Below are 26,737 nucleotides of genomic sequence, written 5' to 3'. Positions count from 1 at the left end.
TTATTTTTCTTTTCTTTTTAAATATGAAAGTATATTCTACAGGGTTTTTAGTCTCTAATTCTTAGTTGTGATTATCAGAGAGAACAAAATCTAACTATTTTAAGTTAAGGAATTACTGCATAGCAATTTAGCAATCTAAAAATAGGTGAAGAAGAAAAATAAAATTTATTTATTTTCTTTTTCAATTATGTTGACTTTATTGTTTTTCCTCTTGCCTGGGTAGGTGTGTGTTCTATGTGTGTGTATCCTGTACTCATGTATGTATCCTGTATATGTATGCCTACACATAAATGCTTACACATATATGTGTGTATTTGTGTATCCATATACTTTGTGTGTGTGTGCAATTTTGAAGGAGAAAGGAAACTAGAAAGAGTAAGTTGTGAATTTACTTTTGAGTCTGTCATCAACGCACTTTAAATAACTTTTAATTATTCCAACAAAGCCCAAAAATCTCCTCTAACATATATGTAATGATCTTTCAAGTACATTCCAAGAATTTATGGTTCTAATTATTTTAAAATAGATTATACCCTCAAGAAGTACAAGAATGTCCATTAAAAAATTGTGTTATTAAGGATGTACTATATTTAATCAAGTAAGGAGTATATTTGATCTCACATCTCTTTTCAAGGACAAAATTACTTTGTAGGGAAACATCAACTAGAATAGGAACACTATATAGTATAAATTATTTCAATTTGTTAGCACTAGAAGATACAAAGAAACTTTTAAAATCCATTAGGTTTATTTATGTAACCCATCTCTTAGTTTAAATTAATTTCATTAATTAATGCCATGCATTAAATTAATGTCTTTTGGTATCATTGTCTTCTTGAGAAGTAACTTAGTTAATAATACTAACCTACTATTAAACATATAACATAAATCATTGGAACTAGAATAATAATGGAGCAGTCCTTTAAACTCTATACTTCTCCATTTATTTTTCTCAGAATAAATTTTTTTCTATCTAGTGACAGAAACATTTTCTAAATACATTCTACCTTTCTACACCTATCCATTCTCACCGTAATTCATCACACACTGTTACTGTATTTTTCAAATGTTGATCTGAAAAAGTACAGTAATTATAGATTTTTAGCCATTCAACTTAAATAATTATAAATGCAAAACCATGTGAAATTATATAATAATTAAATAGAATTGACATTATACTATATCATTAACACAAGCATCCTGGTGTTTCTTCCTCCAGATTTGGGTTTTCCATAAAAGAAAGTTAATGTTAAGCGGAAGTTAAAGTTAATGGTTTCAGTGAAGCCTTGAGGCTATCCCCACCATAGGTGAGGAGGTAAATTAGGTGTTAATTGACAGAAAAAATAAAACAAAATACGAAACACAGCATGCGTCCTTTAAAAGTAACCTGACCTTCTGATACATTGGAGGCAAGACAGAACAATCATCTACAATGAATAATTTAAGGGAATGAACTAAATTTTGGTTTAGGATTATTACCATAACATACATATCAAGATGATAATTTTTATAAAGTTAACATCATGCAGCCACTGTTTGTGGGTTTGCAAGTAAAACCAATGTATGCCAGTATCCCATATGGGCACCGCTTCTTATCCTGTCTGCTCACTTCCAATTCATCTCTAAGCTAATGGCCTGGGAAAAGCAATAGAAGAAAGCCCAAATGCTTAGGACTCTACTACCCACATGGGAGACCTGGAAGAAGTTCCTAGCTCTTGACTTGAGTCCAGCCCAGCAACAGTCATTGTGGCCATCAGGGATTAAATCAGTGGATGGAAGATCTTTCTCTCTGTCTGTCTCTGTCTCTGTCTCTCTGTAATTCTTTCAAATAAATGAATAAATCTTCTAAAATCAGTTAACATAATAGGTAGAAAACAAACAACTTCTGTAAATCATTGCCATGACCTTCACTCAAAGTTGAATTTTTTTCTATCATAGTAAAATATAAAACATTCTATTATATGTGTATGTGACCACCTACTTTTCATATATTAAATTTACGTATCTTGATAAAAAATGTCTCCAGGCCACAAATTAAATATTTTATATATTTTCCAAGGAACAAGATAACTTAAAGTTATTTAAACTTGAGAAAAATTTTCTGAAAATTTCCCCTTATTCATGTACCATATTTTATGCTCATAGATAAAAATACCAAACATATAATTGTGTACAATTTTTCTGGTGAAAATTATCCCAATAGCATTTTCACAAATTACCACATTATACACAATACCATCATGAATAAAATGTTTCTTAAATTACTGATACGTGTCTTAAAGGAAATGACTAGGAGTTGTATAGAAAAATTAAATCGAGCCGGCGCCGTGGCTCAATAGGCTAATCCTCCACCTTGCGGCACCGGCACACCGGGTTCTAGTCCCGGTTGGGGCGCCGGATTCTGTCCCGGTTGCCCCTCTTCCAGGCCAGCTCTCTGCTATGGCCAGGGAGTGCAGTGGAGGATGGCCCAGGTGCTTGGGCCCTGCACCCCATGGAAGGCCAGGAAAAGCACCTGGATCCTGGATCCTGCCATCGGATCAGCGTGGTGCGCCGGCTGCAGCGGCGGCCATTGGAGGGTGAACCAACGGCAAAAAGGAAGACCTTTCTCTCTCTGTCTCTCTCTCTCACTGTCCACTCTGCCTGTCAAAAATAAAAAAAAATAAAAATAAAAAAAAATTAAATCAAATACAAAATTTGAAGGCATCATTGCTTTCATGACACTGTCTTCCAGAGACGGATACCAATTTAAACTTCCCCTAGAAATATAAAGCAGTAACCCTATATTTGCCAACAGTAGGTTAATTGGAAATGTTGTGAAGTCAGACACATTACTTTCATATTTCCTTGTCCTTTGCATCAGTTCTTCCTTTGGTCCTTTTTAATTTATTGAATAATTAGCATGTTCAATGCACTGTGGGTACACAGAAAGATGACTGAACGTGGTAAAAAAGCAGCTATTATTTAAGTGAAGCCTACAAAGTTCTAACAAGACATTTGAACATGAGTCCAATTTTAAGAATCACAATGATGTTCCTCCATATTTTAAAGAGATTATCAACAAGTATCTCCAGAAAGTACACAAGAAACTGACATTAGTAGTTTCTACTAGGGAAAGGAACTGTGTGACTAGATACAGAGATGACATTTGTTCCAGATCTGTGCACAGTACTATTCAAAAATGTCTTAAAACAAGTACTGTGAGTGTCTAAATGTGAATAATTTAAGAAGTACAAAAAGGGTATAAAGAAAATAAAAATGGAACTCAAATTAGAGAAATATATTTTGACATGATAAAATACAGTTTCTACCTTAATAGTGATTGATTTTCAAATTTTGGGTTTTTTTTATTTGTTTTAAACTAATTATAAACTAATATTTACAATACTGTATATAATTTGGAAGCAAACTACCATGATTCTAAAACACAGTCACTTCTTCCCCCATAAGGTAAACATAAGCATACTTCAAGAGTACCTTAATTGAGAAAATGTAGTCAGTCTCTTGAATCTTTTTCTGAAAGCACAGAACATAGTAAAAAGGTGAAATGTCTTTGATTTCATTAGAGGCGGAAGACTGAGAACTGGAAAGAGACTCATGAAGACAGTGTCAGAGGATGATAATGTGACAGTGATGTGATGAATAAAAACCGCTAAATTATTTTAATGGAAATAAACTCCTTAAATCTGCAAAAGAATTCTGTTCTTGTTTGCTAATTATTAGCATATCACTTTGCTGTTGCTATGAGAAAAATGAAACATAATAAAAGGTTCTCATTGGAAGTTTAAGACTACTCACAGAGATTAGTCATCCAAATCAAGATATTAAATAGTGATATGAATTGGAAATAAGAACATATTTGTCTTGGCAGTGTGTGTTTATGAGTAAATCTTTAAGAAGTTTGCTAAACATTTATTGGAAGACTAAGGTGGTGTGAGGAACTGTGCCAAGATAGTACAGTGGGTAGGTAGAAAACTGTGAGGTTCCATGGTTAATAAGCTTAAAAGCTCTAAAGGAAAATAAAAAATGTGAATAAATTCAAGTGGTATCTTATAATCTCCATTGGAAAGGGCAAAGTATAATTATTCAAAAGGAGAAATCACTGAGTACAAATGGCATTAAATTTGAAGTTTTAAGAAAAAGCAGAATTTTAACAATCTAAGACAAGCTGGTTGGCATTGTGGCAAGAAGTAAAGGTCTGATGTTAGAAAAAAATCAAGTCACAGTAAGAACCAGCAGCATGACCAGTAACTACCACAGAATCTGGAAAAGAGAAGTCAACTGAATAAGTTAGGGAAGATTTTTCAAGGATGTGTAGGATTAAGGTACAATAAGTAATTACGAAAAGCATTGATGATTAATTTGTTTTTCTGTGTGAGATCAAATGTTAAATAATGGGACAACATACAAATATGTTGTGAATACTACGGGTATACACAAGGTACAGAGACCTGTACCAGGCAGTGGGAGCAGGGGCTTCAACATGGACTAATACATAGCTAAAAGTTAGACAAGCGCTGTGACGACTGGAAAGGATCTGAATGCCAGCAAAAAGTAAATAGGCAATTTTGGTAGGTAATTAGGAGCTTGAAGCTTTCTGAATAATAAAGTGACACTCTATATGTTATATTTTACAAACTGCATTTTGATTTCCACTTGAAGAAAGCACTGGAGTAGGAACGAGAATAGCAAAGCAGATGAAATATTGAAGATGTTAGGAAAGACAAAGAAAAGTATTTTGAAGTTATTATAAATGAAAGAAAATATTCAGACTTGCATCACCTTTCAAGATATTCTAAAACGAAGTTTATTTTTAAAAGGACTTTATGTAGATAAGAAGCTCCCTTATAAAGACATGGCACAGGGTATTTGTTAGGGACAAGGATTCTGAATCTAGCACTTGATTAAGCGGCCATCTACCACTCTATACGATTGTGAGTACTTAATCCATTCTCCTTGTGCTCTGGTTCCCCAATGTAAAAAATATTTATATATGTATCATATACGTACATATCATTTATTATATATTATTGAAGAATCATATTAAAACTTCAGAGTATTTGTTTTCTGTTTTGAACTGGATAATAATGGTGCCTACTTCTTAGACTAAATGAGTCACTGATACTTCACTTTAAGAATAAACACATATAACTACCTAGAATAGGACTTGCTATCTATTAGTAACTAAAAAATAAAAAAGTGAGCTGTTTTAATTGAATGCCTTGAATTTCATTTCTTTTATATCCTTCAAACAATATTTGCCATTTATTACTCCTGCATTATCAGAGCCTTGTATTTCATAAAAAAGTTAATAATTCAAATTTAAAATCTGTATGCTGAACATATAATTCAGGGTGTCTCTCTATGGGCTATCAGGTTATTTATAATATAATTATATTATAAAAATGGAATATTAAAAGCCTAACAAAAAGATCACGCACAATACCACCACAAAGACAAATTATTATACTGAAGCACCCATCTATTCTTGTCTATGGATATTTTGTATAATTATAAACACCAAATATTGAAAATTAATACCATATTTTCATTTTTAATTCAAAATGATTAATGATACTACTTGAAATATATATATAGCATCACTTATATTACACTTGATATTAGCCAAAAGGCCGAGAAGCGATGCATCATTTATATTTTAAAAATATTCAATCAAGAGGATAGACCTTCACTTTGGACATTCAGGTTACTTTCAACATTTCAATTCACATACATTGCTGGAGAGAAAAAAGCTTATGTAAAATTTAATTTCTTTTATTAAAATGCCTTTGTAGGTAAATTACCAGGGGTAAGATTACTGGTGGAAAGAAAATTTAACTATTTGTGGCCTATGAGATAAATGTTCATTCATTCATTACCATGAGATTGCTTTCCTTAGCAAACTCCTTGTTGTATTATTAATATGAAAATAGTAGGCATCCATTGATTACTTGTTATGCCCCAGATACTATTCTTAAGATTTTTACATGCATTATTTTATTCAATTTTGATAAGAACCCTATGAGAGAAGTACTATTTTTATTAGCCCCATTTTATACTTAAGGAAATTAAGGTTTAGGGAGATTGTCCTACTTTATTAATGTGGTGAGTTGTGGAGTCAGGATTTTAAAACTCAGTGGCTTCAATATCTGAGCTATTAACCCTGTAGCATCTCTTACATTTCAACATGTATTTAATTATAAATATTTTATATCTTAAGGCCTAAAAGTTACCCTGAAAGTTGATGGTGCAAAATTTCATATAGCTTGTAAGTGAAAACAAAGAATAATTTTCAAAAAAATCTAATCAAGAAACATTTTAAATATTCTTATGTCATAAAATGGAATGTATATCATAATTCAAAGAATGTTATTTTATATATAATTGTTTTATTAAAATGATTAATGAGTTAATGTGCTAGTATAAAATAATAAGAAACTATAAGAGAAATTCCATTTAATAAAAATTTTAAATCTGACTGAATTTTCCTTTATGTGAAATTAACAAAAATGAAATTTCAAAATCTTTATATAAAATTTATATTAAGCAACATAAATAAGTCTAGTCAATCACATTTCTACATTCTGATATGTGTAAAGCGCATTGAAATTCTTCAATTTTCACAATTATGATGATCACGTATTTTATCATTGAAATCAGAAAGAACACTCTTAAAGCAAAAGGAAAGTGTTAAATAAGTGAAACAAGTATCCTAGGCAAACTGAGTTTATCTTTATCCTATTTAGAATAAAGTTTCATTAGTTCTCATAATAACTAAGGATTTCCTGGCTGAACTCTAAAATGAATTTTAGAGAAGCAGTGTGGAGTAGTGAGAAAAAAATAAAACCGATAACCAGGATTTGAAATTTTCATCAAACATTAAACATTTCTGAGCTTCAGTTTCCTCATATGATGAAAGAAAGGAAGGAAAAAATAATGCTTTCCATTGCTTAGTAATATGGGAAAGAATTAAATGATCAAATGAACACTATTATTCAATACAAACCACAAATTCCCTAATGACAATTCTAATACCTAGCTCCACACTTTGAAAAAACACTATCCTGCTTTACTACAGAATAAAATTGCAAAAAGGTCACCATAATACAAAACATATTCCAATATACAGTTTTGTCTCCCCAAAAGATTTAGATTTGTAAAATATAATACAATCGGACCTTAATTTTTAAAATTATTGCCCTGTTTATCATGTTTATCAAAGATCATACATTGGCTACTTTACATATGAGTTATGACAAAAATTATAAGGTAAGTTTTTAAGAAGGATTTTTGACAATAAAATGTACTAACTAAAAGTTTATATTTGTAAATGATTTAAGAGCTGTCAATAATAAAAGCACTGTACTTAAGACTTGAAAAGAAGTTCTATGTATATTAGTAGACAAGATATATTTGTTTTTCCAAATTGAGTGATTTTTTTAGTCACAAAAAAACCACACTTACATCAACTGTGACAGTTTTCACAGTTATCGTATTTCATACTACCCTCTAACAAACATCACAATTAGCTGCCACTGCCAGAAGTGCTCAGGTAAACTTGTCCTTTAGTAGCTGACTACTCATTTGGTTAGGCACTCGCTAGCATCCTTTCTCAAACACATTAGTTTTCCTCAATATTGGACAGGATTGGTTGTCAAACTTCACAGGAAACAGGAGGAGTACCATAGAGGCAGGCCTGGACTGATTCCAGAGGCAAGTACTCTTGTAGCAGTGTACTGGAATTATGCCAAGAAGAGAATGTTTTGCAAATGAACCTAGTTCCACAGTTAAGTATATGATATTTAATTCCTTTGTCAACATCTTCAAGGCTAAAAATTAAGAAAGTTATGTCACAATTTACTTGACTTACAGCAATGGGCACATGCACCTTTAGCTGAACCATAAGGAGGTATCTTGTCTCCTTTCATCATGGTTTTTTTCAACCCTTCCTATTATTACCTATTTCTATGTATTTCAAGTCAGAATAAATGTAGATGAGATTGGAGTACTTTTGTTTTACTTTCAGGTACTGTACTATATTATACAGTTGACTATATTTTAGTACTCTAAAATAGTTTCAATTTTTGAAATCAAAATAAATAAGAGTAAACTTAATTGTATCGCAATGAATGAGATGATTGTGCTCATTTGAAACCAGGATCTTTTGCTCTATATTTAAGTGTATATGATTCAAATAGTTTCTATTGGATTTTTTTTTTTTTTAATTTATTTAACAGGTAGAGTTACAGACAGTGAGAGAGAGACAGAGAAAAAGGTCTTCCTTCCGTTGGTTCACCCTTCAAATGGCTGCTACGGCCAGCACCAAGCCGATCCAAAGCCAGAAGACAGGTGCTTCTTCTTAGTCTCCCATGCGGGTGCAGGGGCCCAAACACTTGGGCCATCCTCCACTGCCCTCCCGGGCCACAGCGGAGAGCTGGACTAAAAGAGGAGCAACCGGGACTAAAATCTGGCTCCCAAATGGGATGCCAGCGCCACAGGTGGAGGATTAACCAAGTGAGCCATGGCGCCGGCCCCCTATTTGATTTTTGTGTATACACACACACACGCACGCACACGCACACGCACACGCACACACACACGTATAGAGAAAAATCAAATCATTTGAGTTAACTTATCCAAAATAAAACAAAATATATAACTCTACTTAAAATCTTTAAATCTCAAGAAAGAACGCCTTTAACATTATCTCTTAGGCTTGTCTCAGATAAACTTAATTACATACTTTCTTACATATTTCTGCTTTCTTATTGTTCCCTTTTTTGAATCTATAAAACATTTAGATTTAACTTTCACATCAACCAAGACCTACACAATTTTGGAAGGCAGCTATGCTTACCACTATACCACCAACGCAACCTACAAAATTTTGAAACCAGCTGCTTCTACAGCTAAAATGTAATAATGTCCTTAAAATTGTTTTAAAAGAGTAACTGGTGACGCTTATCACTTTCAAGTAACTGTTAGTTCCAGTCAATAAGAACATTGCCTTTAATTGAAATGATAAATTCACGAGGAATATTTCCATATTTACCCAAAGAAATAGCATTTTGCTTACTAGTAGTGGTAAATCTGTTTCAGTTATTGACTGTCACATATATAAAACCTGCAGGATTTTCTACTCAATTAGAAATACTGCCACTTTGACATGGAAGCAGCCATTGGGAGACAGATTTGACTCCTTCAGAGGGTGCAAATGGAGGCAGCTAAACCAGCCTAAGGGACCTGATCCCAAAACATCTATATTTGATTTCCACAGAAACACAATGTCAGTTATGGTACAGATGAAATCAATTGCTGAGCTATAGATATTTTATAATCTTAACAACGATCTGCATGAAGTATCTAATCCTTTATATGGGATAGAAAAAATATATTTGCTTAGTTGTTCCACCTAAAATTGTACCCAATATGAATATAATGTGAGCCACAAATGTAATTTTTAAATTTCTAGTAGCCTCATTAAAAGAAAAGCAGTTTAAATTGACTTTAACATTGTATTCTATTTAATCTAATAAATTTAAATACGACCAGTTCAACATTCAATCAACATTTAAAAATTACTAGTGACATATGTTACACTCTGTTTTTTGTACCATGCCTTTGAAATCCAATGTGTAATTTATATTTATAGCACATCTCAATTTAGAATAGTCACTTTTCAAAACCTGAAGAGCCATATGTGCCTGTTGGCTACCACATTGGACAGCAGAGATCTAAATATTTTTTATTAATTTTTTATAAACATTCTACTAGAATGAATTTCATGGGGAATTACTTTGATTTATATATAATATTTGAGAGTACTAGACTGCTCTGACTGACAGACATTAATTTAGCAATGAAATGAAATATTTGTTAGAATTCTCCTTTCTTGGTGATGGAAACTAGGGCAACATTGCTACTCAAAGCTCAGACACTAGACCCTGAATACCCCATGTTTGAATCTAAGCAAAAATATATACCAGTCAACTATATGCAAGTGAGCTATTTATCCCTGATTGCCCAAGTTTCTATTCTGTTAGGTATCAGTGATAATGAGACCTATCTCATTAAGTAAGCCAGTATATGTAAAGTACATAGAAAGGTGTCTGCACATAAGTTATCAAGAAAATTTGATTTATAATAATTATTCTTACTTATAGTTCATGCCAACTTAACCATTAATGGAAAATATTAAAAGTATGATCCTGTCTAAGAGTATAAAAATACAGAAAAGTTATTTTTGAAAAGTACTCTGTTTAAGTTATAAGTTAAGCTGAGCATGGTTCATTTATTGTGACACACTAATATGAGGTGTTAACAGGGAAAAAGGAGTAAAGGTATATGGGAACTTTTTGGTTTGTAAATTTGAATTAATAAAACATAAGTAATATGATTTCATTATATTTTTCACAATACCACAAACAGGAAAATATCTTATTAATTTTGAAGGTCTATGTGACATCATTTTTTACCCAGAAACCTTTTATTTAAGGTATACAAACTTCATGAATTTCATAAATACAATTCGAGAACACAGTGATTCTTCCCACCCTACCCACCCGCCCATCTACGCTTCTACCCTTCTTCTTCCCTGCCTCTCCTATTCCCATTCTTATTTTTTACTAAGATCTATTTTTCAATTAACTTTATACATGTAAGATTAACTGGGTACTAAGTAAAGAGTTCAACAAATAGTATGAAAAAACTGTTCCTCGTCAAGACAAGAGCTGTTTAAAGTCATTGCATCTCAAAGTGTGACATCATTTTAAACACAAAAAAATACGGGCCAATTATTTGACCATGTACTGTTATGAGAGTATGTAAGAGAAAAATCTAGTTTTATAAAACAAAGAAAAATCTAAACCATATGATATTATTGTCCCCAAACAAATAGACATATCTAGCTGATATAAAGGAATAACTACAACTTTACTTTGGTTCCACCTCCACAAAGAAAAGTGGCCCACTATTACAATGACTTACCAGAATAGCACTCACTTTATTATTTAGTCCAGCAAAAATTATACCCTTGACAAAAGTAATTGTAGAATTTATTAAAATTTAATAATTTAACATCATGGTTTTAGTATTTATAAAAGGTAATTCTAAAACTTTGTAATCTATTTATTCATTCACTGCATCTCAATAGATCTCATTTTAGCAGTCCCATAATATCCTGTTTTCTGCTAATCACAGGCCCAGATGATCTGAGTTTAAAAATGAGAGGAATCATACATTATTAATTCCTAATCAACATCATTTCAGACTTCTAAGGGTAAAGTCCACCTACCAGTCTCCTCTTTTAAACCCCATACCCTCATGTGTAACTGGCAACTTCTACATCAAGCATAGGACAAGTAAAATTTTAGTAACAAATACTATTATCATTAATACTTATTGTATACTTTTAAAGCAGATATCACTATAGGAGATCATTAAGTTTGCTAGCAACTTTACGATCTCCTGAATTGGAATACTGTCATAAGAAGAGATTCATGAATGAAAATCATTATTCTTACTTAAAATGTCAAACATTAAAACATAAAAAAGGCAAAGTATAAGTTTAATAGTGCATAATACTTACGTTCACAAGTGTCCCCTTTTTGTTGGTAGCCCGCTTTGCAGATACATTTTCCAATGGGCACTAACCATTCTCCTTCTGCACTGCAGTGCATCCTGGGGGAGTTTTCTGCCTCCTCTTCTGCACTGCTGACACATGTCCCTCGAACCTCGACTAGGGAGGAAAATTCTGAACCAGTCACTGTATCTGGAAAGATAGCTAAGTTCTCAATAATGGACCAGCACTTCTTGTAGTATACTTTGACAGAAACCAAAGCTATGCAAGCCCCCACGTCCTGAAAGGCAAGATAGAATCCCTTTTTGGACAAAGGTCCAATCTCTCTCACCTCAGTGTTAAGCTTCATCTTTCTTTCACCAAGGTCACCTTGGGTAAAACTTTCATCTGCAGCAATGGTGTCTATTTTTACATAAAGATTTTCTCTTATATTCCTGCCAGTATCGTAGTCTGTTTCGTAATAGTACAAATTAAAGGTTTCCTTGCAAGTTCCCAGTACTCCAGGAAGACTGTTACAATCCCTCAGGGTAAATTTCAATTCTACAAAAATCCTTTGTGCATTGCCTTTTGAAATCCAGTTAGTCCGCAGCCAGTTGTTTTGGTTGGGCTCCATGACCTGGCACACCTGGTATGTTCGTATTGGGGTATAGTTCTCATCCAAACCACTAATTTCTTCCCACTGTAAAATTAAAAAAAGGCATCAGTTATCAGCAAAAAAATAACATTTTGCTTTTGTGAATAATTGAGGAATATTTTCATCACAAATACATATCTTTAAGAATGAGGTTGATTCCTTCCCTGGCAAACACTGTATACCAAAGAACATCGGATATTCCCAGTTCTGCTTTGTCTTGCTGGTGGAAAAATCACTTGCCTTGCTTGTACTGTTTATACATACAATAAATATTTCATTTTGTTTGGTATCTTTTTGCTAGTGTATTAGTGTTTCTTTTCACAGGTTTGCCTAAGTCTATTCCCCCTTGCGATTATAAATTTTTTAGAATAAAACTCGCCATTATCTAAATTATCACTTAAGGCATATATATATATATATATGGAAGCAAGTCAGAATTTTTGACAGCCAGTTGACATTTTAAGTGTCCATATTATACTTAATCTTAGAAAATACCTACAAACATGGGGAACAAATGCCAAAAGTACTGGAATCTAAAAGCACCAACATGTGGATTTCTAGAATTTGGAATATTTTACAATCTTTTCCAAATGAAATACGAGGCAATAACATTTTGTGGAGCTGCTTACTTATTCCAATGGCATATTTAATATTGTAACTAAAGGCAAATAATTATAAATGGCTTTAAAAGTATGACCCATATTCATAAATAAATTGCTTTTGATCAAAATTAAATGTACTTGGCAAATCAGTATTTAGAATCATGTTTAGAAACAGTTTTATGAGGGACAAAATGTCAGATGTTTAAATATACCTATTCACACCCTGACACAATATATACTACAAGCAAATGCATATTACATTTTTCACAGAAAAAGGAAAAACATAAAGCCTAATAGAATTTGCAGCACTTCAAAGATTATCAAGCAATTTATAAAATTACCTACCACTCATTGGTAAATAACTTCATTTTACTTAATAGTCTTAAAATCTAAAATAATAGCATTTTATATTCTCTCTCATCTTTAGTATAAAATTTCCTACTTTATGTTTATGATTATTTAATAGTTAAACTGTCAACCACTTGTATTGATTTCCTCAATAAGTAGTGAGAAACATGAAAATATATCAGTATTCATGTCTATAGTCACACAGCATGCAAGATTTAACTAGAGTTTTGAGAAAAGTAGTGGGAAAATAACAAATAAGCATGCTGAAATGACTTTTATTTGTAAACCCTGATCACAGTATATATGTAAGTATTCTGTATAATGTTAATATTTACTTTTAAAAACAATTCTTAGAAAATTAACAAAACTGACAAACTAGAATACAATACAATTCAGATATTTCTTTTATTAGTTATGTGGGGTCTCCTACACTCTTATTAAAATAGCCTAATATTACCAAAAGCCCTCAAATGCAACAAAGAACCCATTTTCATCTTCAGCTTTTAGCCAGAACTACTTTTGTTTATGACAAATTAATGGCATTCATAGTTTTCCTTTGTTTCAGTTAGCTGTTTATATTTGTTTAAATGGCAGTCAGCCAAATATATCCAAAATCATACATTTGGATGGGTAGATTTTGGTCTCCTAATTAGATTGAAACTACTGACAGAAGTAAAGCTAGTAATGCTATCTTGTAAAATATTGAGAAGTTCCAAAGATAAATTTGCACTTTTTAATAATTAGCCAATTTAAAGAAATCAAGACTAATTTTTATAAAGGAATATATCACAAAACTTCCTTCACCTAGCTTCAAGAACAGTTATTTTCCATCATCATATAATTAATTTTGCTATCTATGAAACTCAGTTAATTTAAACTTCATTTAAAAATTTTATTTCTGAGGAAAAATTTCCAAGGAAACTGTGGTACAGATAACAAATAGTGAGGCTACATAAATGCATATAACACAACTCTTATTTCATTACCTCACTCTAAGAGACTGCAATCATTTCCACAAATAATACCACTGGGGAAAATGTCTTAAATCAGACACCACATTTTTAAAGTATTCTAATAAAAATATTTTCTTGAAGCTTATGTTTTAGTAATATTTTCTCTCCAGTTAGATATTTAATCATATAAAAGCCAATCTGTTTCATATGGAAAAGTATGCTGATCATCATTTTCTAATATTATCCATTGATTCCTACAGATATGTTAACTGTTAGCTCAAGATTCTTGGGACTGATAAAATGCTCATTTGAGTCCAAGATAACACTGACAATCATAATTTATCATTTTGTGGATTACATGGATGAAATACTACAATTATATCAGTTTACTTCTCCCTCAGAGATAAAATCATCCTCTATCTCTATTTGCTTTAATTGATGGATGGTAGAAAATGGACTACATCTGTCAATGGCAAGAAAGGTGTTTCATTTTTTATTGTGAATGTCTTTCTATAATGTATATTATTTTACTCATGAAAACCACTTAAGCTTCAAGAAAAGTGTTACATTCATACCACAACTCAGAGCATGGTTTGTATCTAATCTGTAAAATATTTGTCATTTTTTCATAATTTATTGTGACCAGTACTGATACTGTATAATATCTGTGGTAATCTGTCAAACATTAATTTAATGTCTGAATATTTTAAATGGCTTTGCAGTGTTCACATTTTGCACTTTTAAACTGACTTTTAGTTCATGATATTCATACTGATTTTATGATATTATACTCAAAACCCTTTGCAACTTACATTCTTCTCTTTGCAAAATCTGTTTCAGTTTTTATAGCCTCACTTAAACTTCATGCTCTTTTGACTCCAGATTTCTTAATGCGCCAAAGATAAACTTAAGTAACAATGGGGCATATTCTTTCTAAGAGCCCTCTTCCTCAATTAGAGATGAGGAATGTGCCATCTCTCACATGGATATTGAACTAAATTTAAGTAATATATCTTTGTAGAACTGTGAAATATATTGGTCATTATTTTTTAGGGTTTAGTTATATTTTGATAGTTTTTTTATTGGACAACTTTCACTCATTTATTACAGCAGATTTTTACTGTAACATGTGCATACTCTGCCATCACTTCTGATTAATAACAGCAGATAGGACATGATAGAAATTTGGAGAATCTAAATTACATTTTATAGCAAACTTTATGCCAAATTACTGAGCATATTACATTTTTAGCTACCTTTTCAAATATATTTTGAATGATGCTAAAACTTTTTAAAAGAGGAAAATAGACTACATACTGTTTTAAAGAATTGCACACAACATACCTGATGATTATGTTACAGAAGTATAAAGAAACTAAAGAGGTTTAAGTGAGTTTGTGAAAAGCATGTTCTCTATTATTAGTGAGCATTTATAGCACGGACCCTGAGCTATGATTCCATTCACAATAAGAACTCCAAAGTCTACGATTAGGATTTTTTTTTTAATGTTTGCCTAAGTTCTCTGCTTAGAGAACTCATTGGGTCATTACAAATACAGCAAAATTGTGAACAATATATATGGAATTAAACAGCTTAAATATGAAGAATGTGAAAATTTCTCTGGAGGAGACATGAGAAGGTCTTGTTTCATACTTCAAAAAATAAATAAGTGTTGATTTTTTTTAAAATAAGGATAAGTACTTACCCCATTGGGTGGAGAAGAAATCCATTCCAATTCTGTTTGTTGTGCTTTAGAATCCAGCAGTAGAACTGAAAAACAAATGTTCATTTCAGAGGTTACATGTAAAATTTAAGCACATTTGTGAACATTTTTAAGTGGTCCTAACTTCTAATAAAAGTTATCTCCTTAGAAATGAAGATATATAGATGGCTACTTAGTAGAATGATGAAATGGAATAACCACCCAATACAAATATACTCATTTTTAAAGGGAAAATGATGTTAAAAACACCAATATTATATTTGATATTCTTTGCTTAAAACATAAAAATATATCTTGAAATGATATAGAACAAATTAGGGTAAAATTGCTTTGTGACATATTGATTCCATACTAATTCTTGATGGTGGTTTTAAAAGCCATTGAACCTTCAAAACTTTGTCATATATAATAACATGAACACAATAAAGTGTAATTCCTGTTGTTTTTCAGCTAGAAATTACTTTCTAACATTCTGCTAACAGTATTTCTTATTGCTTTTTCAGAACTAGAATTTTTTTTCAATTTACACACACACACAAGGTTCTTAAGCCAAAATAACTGTAGAAATATTAAAAACTATGTTAAGCAATGTTACCAGGAGGAAAATAAATTACCTGTTTTGTAAGACACATCTCTCTGTTAATCAAACATCAGTTTTCAGTATGGTCTTTAAAACATCTAAATATTTTAACTTCTAATTTTCAAAATTGTGTATCTGACCTCTGGTTTGACTTCTTAATGTGTAATCCACATTTTGCTATCAAAAACATATCATTAGCTTAATATTTATATGAAGTATAATGAATGCTCCCAATAGTATCAACAGGAGGATGCATTAGGATGCCATACCTAAGTAATTCACATCATGCTCCTCAGGAAAATTATTCTTCCAAAGCACTCACTCTTTTGGTCAAACTGATTTCAGAGTTATATGAGTTTGCACTTTAAAAATATTTATCTGACTCTCTAGTATTTTGAATCGATTTGTCCAGAAAGTATATGAGTATTTTTAAAAGCATGCAAAAGTGCAAGGTCAACTTCAGCACAATGTTAAAAAATTCATACTTATATTTTATACGAACTTTGAAATACTGAATAACCCTCAATCACTAAGGGAAAATGTGTACTACTTGAGAGGCAATGAACATTTGCTATGCCAAGAAAACAAAGGAACAGTTGATGATGTGCTCAATTCCTTCACACTAGTCAAGGTTACTCCCTGTAGCTGGAAAGAGAGAGACATTGGGGCGGTTTCTTTCAGTGTTTTCACTCAAGACCTTCAAGGAGAACATGATAGAACACAACCAGTCGTCTCCCTTCCAAACAAGAAACACACACAGGCATATCACTTTTAAAACACCAATTTGTATTTCAACTTGCAAAGTCAGTAAATCGTCGGACAAGCGGATTTATAGGAAAAGTAATTGTTAGAGTGTATTTTTACCCTCCACAATAGAAATGAAGCACAAGGACACACCGTGGGTTTCCAAGAACTCTCCCTTTGACACGCTTTGTTGTTTGCTCTTCGGTACTGACAACAGATAACTGGATTTTTAATCCAGGTGACCTTCTTGGTTCCTTGGGATTCTTGTCTGTGGCAGTTCCGTTAGTTGGGGTTGGGGGGGGGCAGAGATCGAAGCAGGGTGTTGATGGCAAACAACTTAGAGAAACTAACAGAACTGAAATGAAAACACCACGGAAACCGGTCGGGGAGCGTTTAATCAGAAGCAGCTCTCTAGTGAGCGGCGCGTGTCTCCCCGCCGTCCGCTCTCTGGGTAAACCCTCCGGGGTGCGCGTCTCCTTCCCGCGCCGAGCCCATCCTCCCCGGGCGCCCACCGAGGCGCAGCCACGCAGCCGACCCGAACCCGGGGGTGTGTATGCAAGGGGGCAACGGCGCCCGGGGCTCTGGGGGCTCCGACGCGACCCCGGCGGGCGTGCTGGGCAAAAGGGCGCGGTAAGAGGCGCGCCCTCCGAGCCCGTCCGGGGCCGCGCGGGCAGCGGCCGGCGTCCGGGGCCAGGGCGGGGCCGGCGGCGCGGCGCGGCGGGGCGGGGCGGGGGCTGCCTGACGGGCGCGTCCGCCCGCCGCGCCGAGCATCCATTACGCCTCCGCCAGACCTGGGCACTCCAGGGAGCCGGTGGCGCCCTCGCTCTGAAGGAGCTGAGAGCTAGGGAGAGGCTTTCGGGAAGCGTGTCCTCTGAGAGAACAGCAAGCGGCGGCGGCGTTTCCAGGGAGGCAAAGCGGCGGCTGCACTTCGCCTCCAAGCGTCAGGCTCTGACACACGCGCTCTCAGTGGAGGGAACGGACGTCCCTGAGAGAACGGACAAGGGGAAAGTGCAAGAAACGAGGCGCTCATCTTGGGGCGGCCACCCCCAACCATCCCGGGGGACCGGGCACCTGCTCGGGGCGGTTCACCCGCGCTCTCGCCCCTGGGTGCTGCGCCGCCGCGGGCCGCCTCAGGGCTTGCTGGCTCCCAGAACGCCGGCTCCTGGTGGCCCCCGCGCGCGGCGAGCGGCGCCACGGAGAAGCCGGGGGGCACTCGCCACCCGCCCGCCCCAGAGCCAGGCCCCCGCCCCCCGCTGCCTTTTAACATCTCACTTCTGCGCTTAAAGAATTCAGGCTCCTTGAATCAGAGTCCTCTCACGTAGCCTGCACCCAGAAGAGCAGAGCGAGCGAGCGAGCGAGCCACTCTGGCTGCAGGAACCTCTCCCCCTAGTGCTGCAGTTATTTATAGCTCCAACTCCGGCCCGGGCAGGCGTGGGCTCGCGCGCCGGGCTTCGCCGCCGCCGCCGCCGCCGCGCAAACTTTTCCTCAGGTCCCGCTCTGCCTAAGGAGTCAGGACAAGGGCCCGGGACTGAATTCATGTCGAGAGTCGACATGTGGTTTTTGGATGTGTTGGAGTGTGCGTTTCGAGCAGACGGCCGCCCATCTGCACACACAGACCCGTCAGCTCGGGGGCACGGTTTGCTCCGAATGCGCTCCACATCAGCTTGGGGTGCAGATGTGGAAACTGGGGTCAGAAGGTCAGGCCGCGAGAAAGAGTAGGATATAGCCCTGAGTTGGGAGGGAGCGGGGGATTGCCTGAACGAAGAGGGGTGCACAGAGGGAATCAAGAAAAAGCAGCACTGTATCACGAAGTTTTGGGGAATACGAGTAGATGGAGCGAGAACCGATGTGAACGCCCCCCGCCCCCTTCACCGCCGTGACCTAAATCTGCTAACAGATTCCCTTCCCCACACACTTCAGGAACAAGTCTTCGCATTCTGATTTTAAAGCATCCGAAAAACAGCCTTAGATATACAGCATGGAGGGTGTGTGTGTGTGCGTGTGTGTGTGTGTTGGGGGGGGGGGGGGATTGTGACATGGCTCAGAAGACAATTCCATCGACAGGATTTATTTTTCCCCAGCTCCAACTACAGGCACTGAAAGGTATTTTACCTTCTGTCAATGGTTCAAAGGGATGCAGGAAAAAAAAAAAATAAGCAAATACAGGCGTAGCTAGCTGGCCAAATACAACCTGCTCCCTCCAGCAAGAACTCAACCTCGGGGTCCAGGTCTTTCGCAGGGTTTGACCACCCGTGTTCCTGAACTGCCGGACGGTGGGCCAAATGATTGGAGCCTCCTAATCGCCCGGGCGGCCTCACAAAGTGCACAGCCCCAGCACGCCCCCGCCTCCCTGGCCCGGGCCAGCCGGCTGGGCCCCGCGCGCAGCACGCGCTGAATGGAGACATCCCCGCCCGCGGGCAGACGGGCGCAGGCAGCGAGCGCGCCGCCCGTCCTGCTTCACCTCCGCGGCGTTATTGTTCCGCGCCGGCGGCCGAGCGCCAACCGCAGGCCCGCGACGCCTCCGACGCAGTGAGCACTTCATTAGTAACCCGAGCGTTCCGAGCTCGCAGAAGTCCTGGCCCCTCTGGGGAGGCTACGGGCTCCCGCCTCCGGCCCGCGGACTGGCGGGGACGCCAGGGGCTGCGCTCCCCCCGTCTCCGACCCAACTCCGGACGGCCGCGGCTCCCAGCGGAGGCGAGACCCGAGTGGAGCAAGTGAGAAGAGGGCTACACAGAGAGCTACCACCCGCCCGGGGTCCCAGGGAGAGCGCTCGCCGGCCGTCCCCGCCGGTCACTCCACCGCCCTCCGTCGCAGCTCACGCCCTCCGACAGACAGCCCGCGCCAGAAATCCCGCTCCCATCCGTGGACGGCTCCGGGCGCGCGGCTGCAGGCGGCTCGGCACAGCCCCGGCTCGTCGCCTCCCGGTCTGCCGGGGAGCAGCCAGAGCGGTGAGGGGGCGGGGAGCCGGCGGGGGAGGGTCGCCCGGCGCCGGAGGCGCGGCCGGCAGCGCCGCGGACTAACCAGCTCGTGCAGGTAGACAGCTAAATAAATAAGTCAGAACAAACTTTGCTTTCCCATCGCCTTACCTTCCTTCGCAGCCTGCGCCTCCCCCGTGTGTGCAAAACGGAGCAGCCAGATGTAGCATAAAATAATCCATGAAGGGTACCGAGTTTGAAAAACCATGGTGCATGAGCAGGTTTTATTTTAGGTTTCAGTTATCTTGAGTCGTAGCGTTTTAAATGCTGTTTGCTCCGAAGTGTTTTTATGATTTTTTTTTATTTTTTATTGCGCTCCTTGCATCGATCCCCTTCTCGGTCCCCGGCAGGCTGCTCCACGTTTAGCTTTTTTTATCCCCCGCCCCCCCTCCTGTTCGTTCGCACCGTGTTTGCTGCCTGCAAGTCTCCGACTGCAGACCGGCCGCTTGCTCCACACTCCAATAATATCAATTAGGGGGGAGGGGGCGGGGCTCCAGGCTGAGAGCCTCAGCCACTCTGGGTGAGTGGCAGGTACAGCCGGCCTGCCAGGAGGCGAGTCCCAGGGCTGAGGGGAGGGCCCCGGCGAAACGGCCGCCTCAGCTGTGGGGGCGGGGCTCAAAGCGCCAGCCAATCGGTGCCGAGCGGAGTCAGGTTGCGGGTCCAGGATTCCCTCCAGGTTCTGAGCTCCGGGCTGGAGCGTTGGATGCTCGAAAGGGAAGACGAGGATGGCAGCGGAGGGGCGTGCGGCTGTGGACTCTCTGCTTTTAGCCACCGCAGCTTTCGTGGAGCGAGATAAATCCGAGAATAACATTCCCAACTTAGACTCCTGTCTCTAACTGTTCTCCTTGGGGTCTTTTAGAAACCAGAGGTGAAGCAAGCCGTCTCAGCTACGAAGCAGGGAGCCTGGACATTGCAATACGCTATGCCTTTAAGTAAAGTGTCTTTCACTTTTTTTGTTGTTGTTGTTACAACCTCCGCGGATCCCATAACTTTGGTTTCGCCTCCCCCCCCCAACACCCCCCCCCCAAAAAAAAAGTTTCTACGTCCCTTTCTCTGTTCCTCAAGGGGCAGTCAGCTTTGGGCACCACCCACCACAATCCCTGGAAGAAAAAAAGTAACCAAATGTATTATGTTTAAACAATGTTTCCAGCAGTTTGCAACAAGCCCTGGAAAAAGAAACAGAGGAAAACCGAGTGGGGAAAGGAAGTCTTTTGTCTTGCGCGCCCCTTCACCCCCGCCCTATCGTTTCACCACAGTGTCTTGAGTGAAATGGGGTGTTAGCAAAGAAGCTTCCGAGGACTTTGTGTAGTTTTTTATTAAAAATTTAGCATTTTCTGAGGTTTTCCTTGGGTTGCCCCACTTTGATCGTTTCCTACCTCGCTGTATAAACTGCACTTAATTTCTTAAGAATGCTACCACATATTAAATCCACAAAACAATGCCTCTCTCTCGAATTATTTTCAGTAATTATCCAATAATTATCGTTGAAAGGAAACGTAAGAATAAAAATGTAACCAACATCTCCAGTAGAATTCATACAATCCGAACAGCAAGGATGACTCGTAGAGAAATCTGTTCTCCATTAGGCACTTTCGGACACTTTACAGTCCAGAGGTAGGTAATAGAATGAGAGAAGGAACTTTAAAATCTTAATTGCTAAATCATCAATTTCAAAGGTCACACAGAGTAACTTGATCACAGGTTTAAGATGAGTTCTTTTCTTTTTGTCCTTGTGCCATAGATCTTCTTTTTAAATATTCCCAATCGGTCATAATTTGGGAATATTTCTGATGGGCACAGAGTTTGATTCCGTCTAAAATTCCAAACTTTTCCCATCAAATGTAGCCGGAAATAAAACGTAGATTAGATTCTGCTATTTATAGTAAAGACCTCTCAGAGATGACAGTCCTCAGATTATTTTATTTTATTGTAAATTATCTTCTGTAATTTTTATTTGCCTAATATGATTCTGTGGCAGATGCAAATCAATTTTCCCGTGTAATCACTTTGATTCTGAAGTTTCTTTCTTAAATAGTGCATGTTCCTAACTGTCATGCCTGTTGGATATTTTAGAAATTATATCTAAAATATCTTAAGTGCCTTTTAAAGGAAACACACAAAACATGTAAACTCCTTAATAGATTAACTTTGAAAATAGAATATATTCATACATATATCTATAGATAGATAGATAGCACACACTTGTTACAGAGAAGATGAAACAGTATGTACACAAATAGATGCTTTAAGAGTAAAAACGATAAGCTAAAACATCAGAATTAAAAACAAAGATATGTACACATAGACTTTAAAAGTCATTGAACCACAAACTCACACATATTAAACACTTACAAAAGTTAAAATCAATTCTCTGGGGTTTCAACCCTTTCCCCAGGGTCTCATACGCCTTTCCTACAGTGACACCAAGACAGCCAAGGCAAGTTTAAAATATTCCTTTCATCTGTTGAGTGACTAATACTCAGTGATGTGAATACAAATACTTTGCCATTAAAACTAGGAAAGCAGAGTAGTAGCATCCTCCCCTCTTCTGATGAGTGTAGGTGGTTTAAGGAGTGCACTTACTGTGTCCCCTCTCTGGGTCATACACAGGGGCGTGTACAGCCTCATTTTTATTTTTAGAGACAAGAAGCTTCACATTAAATGCATGTATGCCAGGCTGCTGACAGTTCTCCCTGCAGAGCTGAACAATGATACTCATTTTTAGGTTTACCAATCTTCTTTCTTTTGTAGTAACTAGGTATATTGATAAAGAATGCATTTAAATAAAAATAAATGACTCAATCAAGAAGAAATTATTCAAGATACAGTATGTTTTAATACAAAGAATTAAAGCAGAGTGTATTTGACTGATTATAAAGCATACAAATCTATTTGCATATAAAGGCAGTGAAATTAGAAATAATCAGAACACAAAACTTTCACATACAAAAATAATACATTATAGTAACTTTCTCACATCATTTTAAAAACAGTTTTAGCTTGATATCTATGATTTATCATATTATTTCTAGAGCAAATTTTAGAAAAGGAAAGTGTGTCTGTGTGTAAAATGATATTAGAGAAGAACTCATGTTCTTGAGCAGTACCAAATGGTGTAGACATCCAACACTTGAACCACCGGAGAAATTCTGAAAATTGCCTTTCCAAATTTATGTATTCATAATGCAATTAACTGATGGACTAGACTGATTATATTTAAAACATTTTAAATAAATATGAAACTGAGAAAATGAGATTCAAACGTTGATATTCTTAGTTATATCTCTTCTTTGGAAACACCTATTTTAAAGGAGTAATGGAAGAATGAAAAATACTGTCTTCAGAGGCAAAGAAGACATACCCAACTTTTATGCACATTGTGCTATTTTATTTATATAATTACTACAAATCACACTTAAATGTCCATATTTTGACAAATTCAAGAAATACATCACAAATGAAGATACAGTTTTTCTTTCCTTGTAACTTACTACAATACTAATTTTTACGTCAATTCTTACCTCTGGAAGGGATCTTCTGATTTGAAGAGATAAATCATTCTTTATGAGTAAATTATAATGACTGCAGAAAATAAATTCCATGCATTTTCAAATAAAAGAAGCTGTGTGTGTGTGTATGTGTGTGTGTGCCTGTGTGTAGCAATCAGGCCTTTAGAGAGTAAAAGAACAATGGAGACTTCAGTGTTACAAATCCTAGGCTGTCAAACTAAATAGTTAACAACAACAACAATGAAATCAAAGGGCTGTTTCTGAACCTACTACTTTTGTACTTACCGTCTAAATGCATTCACAGCTGGTAAATGTGAAAATGCAAGTTCATCACAGAAAAAAAGTGGTAATTTACACTGAATTAGGAAAGGTACTGTGCAGAAGAAACTGATTATAAACAGAAAAGAAGCATTATGTCTCAGTTAATAGATATTGCAGAAAATTGGGTTCTTCATTCGTGATTTCAGTCAAAATATAAACAATCTTTCCAGTGTGCAGCAAAATCATTTACATATTTACATTAGCATGATTTATGCAGTGTATATAAAATATTTGCTATCTAATTTAAGAAATACATTTGCTAAACTCATAAAATGTAGTAATAATTTCACTTTTTCTTCTATGCTTCAGATTTAGCTGACAGTATCAAAAGTCAGAGGTTAGAAATCATCGTGTAAGTTCAGGCTGTATTTGTGCCTTCATAAAATCTCATCCTTTTTGTGAAATCAGACAAATAGGTAATATTCAGAAGATTATGATTCTTTAAGTGCAATCACTAATTTAAGACAGCTTAACAATTAACAAACAAAAATATAGTTTATATCAAAATTGTAGGACTCCAGTTGAATGCTGTTAAGGTGTTGCTGGAAATTTCTTATCACTTAAAATATTCAAGAGTGTTAAATAACTTATTTGAGTAATATTTAAAAAAACTAAATATAGCTGGGAAAATATGGCAAGTGATACTCGAAATCATTTAACACAGCCAATACTCTTTAAAAGAATTATTTTTTCAATTTGATTTTTTTTTGATTTTTGCCTGGGGAGGCTCTTTTTTCCCATTGCTTACAATTTATTTTTCCACAAATCACTAACACTGATAGGAAGCACTAGCTTAAATTATGCAAACTACTTCTACATACTTTTATAATTTCTCATCTTGCAATTTTTTTCTGCTCTTCACCCCATGTATTTTTAGGTGTCAGAGATATGTAATGATTCAACGACCACCAGGGGGCACCAGGACCTCCCGGGTTTCCTGGCCAATCAAATACACACCGAATAAGTATGATCTAATTATAAAATTTTATGTGCATGCATATCAACATACATATTATTAATACATATCATTTGCCCCATTGATACTTTCAAGTTTCTTATTTTCTCTATACTTAGACCAGCTTTCATAAAAATCTGTGAGAGATTCTGACCTATTTCAGTCTATAGAGGCCAAGTTAACTGAATAAGCTCAAAGGCACCTTAGAAGGTGAATTACATTACAAAAAAGCGCTCTCCTCATTCTTCTTAACTGAACATCTGAAGAAGTCTGTCTCCACATAGACCTCAGATATTCTGTTCTTTACTCTCTAGCCCCTTATCCCAAAGTCTTTCTCCCTGGAAACAGTGAGCACTGGGACTCGATGGCTCAGAGTACCCAGAGTCTAAGCCTGCTCAGTAGCTCCCAGAACTCTGGCTTGAGGAGCATTTTCGAGATCACACATCATTCTAATCTTCTGCCATGGTTAACACTAAAATTGAAAGTCTGCCAAGAGTTGATTGTCCAACCTAAAGGAGGTCTAGGAAGAAGTCTGAAAAATAAAGGTTTCTATATGCGATAGTAGACTAGAATAAAGTCTACGTTAGGAGGGGAGAATATGTGAATAGCGCCCCCTAGTCGCGAAGTTTTGAGGTGGTGGGCGTTCCTGCCTAGCGAAGAAGGAAACACTTCTATGCATTTCCAGAGGTAGTGATTTCCTATTTCCCCTAAGTTGGCATGCAGCTGTTTGTGGATGAAATGAGCGAATTTGTATAAGAGACAAGCCACTTCCTGGGAGGGGAGGACATCAACTCTATCACATTTAAATTTTAAAAAGTTTGGAAGCTCTGAAACATTAAGACACCACTGGCTGAGAAGGATGTAAGTCCAAGCACCTCAAATAAATGCTCATTAGGAGGCAAATAAAGTTCTGAGCTAAAATATGCTTGTAAAGACATGTACCTGATTCTGAAATACCCTTGGAAACCCAGAGACCCAGGTATTCGTGCTGATTATGTGAGTATGAAGTAGAAGAACTATTCCACTGTCGCTCAACTGTGGATGTCTCCATTTGGGGAAGGAATGCATAAATCAAGATAGCATTGTAGCAATGCTATGTTAACTGAATTTTTAAGTTATACCGTATAGCAATGATGAAAACAAAGTCAGTAGTGGACTGAAACCATTATCATTTGAATGAAATCAGATCTCTTTGACTGAATGTACCCAGAGGTTCTCAGACAACAAGAGAAGAGGATGCCCCAAACAAGAGTTAATACATTTTTTTTCTGAATATGAACAAGTCAACTTAAAACAGACCAGTGACTGTGTTTCTTCCCGATGATGTGGGTGAACTTGATTACACATTCACAATATGAGTAGCATAATATTGCAGAAAGAGAATACTGACCAAAACCTCAATTTAAAAATAGGATTTTCAAATATTTATTAAATATTTAGAGAGCACTGGGGGCAAATGCAGATGAATAAATCATAATCCAGTACTGAAGAGCTGTAACACCCATCAGGAGGTCTTCGCATCTTAGATTTTAATTTAGAAACAGGGAGCAGATCATATGCTCAGAGAAAGAGGTAACCAACCAGTTTTTTCTCAGTGTTGATTTCAGCCACATCAACAGTAATGATATCTTCATAATCACATTATTGACCATAAACTGCATGATAGTTCAATGCCCAATAAGAATTGTTTCATCTGGCTTGTCTAAGGTTGTTTCTCTTTCCCTTCCTGCATTCAGATCAGACAAAAAATCATAAAAAAAATTCACTCCATCTCATATTATAGTAGGCTCTTATTATCATTGTTTGGTTTCAAGGATG

General features: G+C 36.9%; 1 protein-coding gene across 6 annotated transcripts in view; it reads right to left on the bottom strand.

Moving 5' to 3' along the window:
- EPHA7 (EPH receptor A7) overlaps positions 1–20,603 on the bottom strand; it is a 194,550-nt gene extending 173,947 nt beyond the window's left edge. For all 6 annotated transcript variants that reach the window (XM_008263222.5, XM_002714589.6, XM_008263223.5 and 3 more), the window contains exons 1-3: positions 20,246–20,603; positions 15,818–15,882; positions 11,585–12,254 (exon numbers count right to left, since the gene is read on the bottom strand). In XM_008263222.5, coding sequence (XP_008261444.1) covers positions 11,585–12,254; positions 15,818–15,882; positions 20,246–20,342 — 832 coding nt within the window. In that variant the 5' untranslated portion in view covers positions 20,343–20,603. The remainder of the gene's footprint in view (positions 1–11,584; positions 12,255–15,817; positions 15,883–20,245) is intronic.
- Positions 20,604–26,737: the final 6,134 nt, after the last annotated feature.

The sequence above is a fragment of the Oryctolagus cuniculus genome, chromosome 5 (genome assembly GCF_051225735.1).
Source record: "Oryctolagus cuniculus isolate XC-2025 breed Fujian yellow rabbit chromosome 5, ASM5122573v1, whole genome shotgun sequence".
In the NCBI taxonomy this organism is placed as follows: domain Eukaryota; kingdom Metazoa; phylum Chordata; class Mammalia; order Lagomorpha; family Leporidae; genus Oryctolagus; species Oryctolagus cuniculus.
Note: the sequence above shows the minus strand (reverse complement) of the source record. Positions and strands in the feature narration are given on the sequence as shown.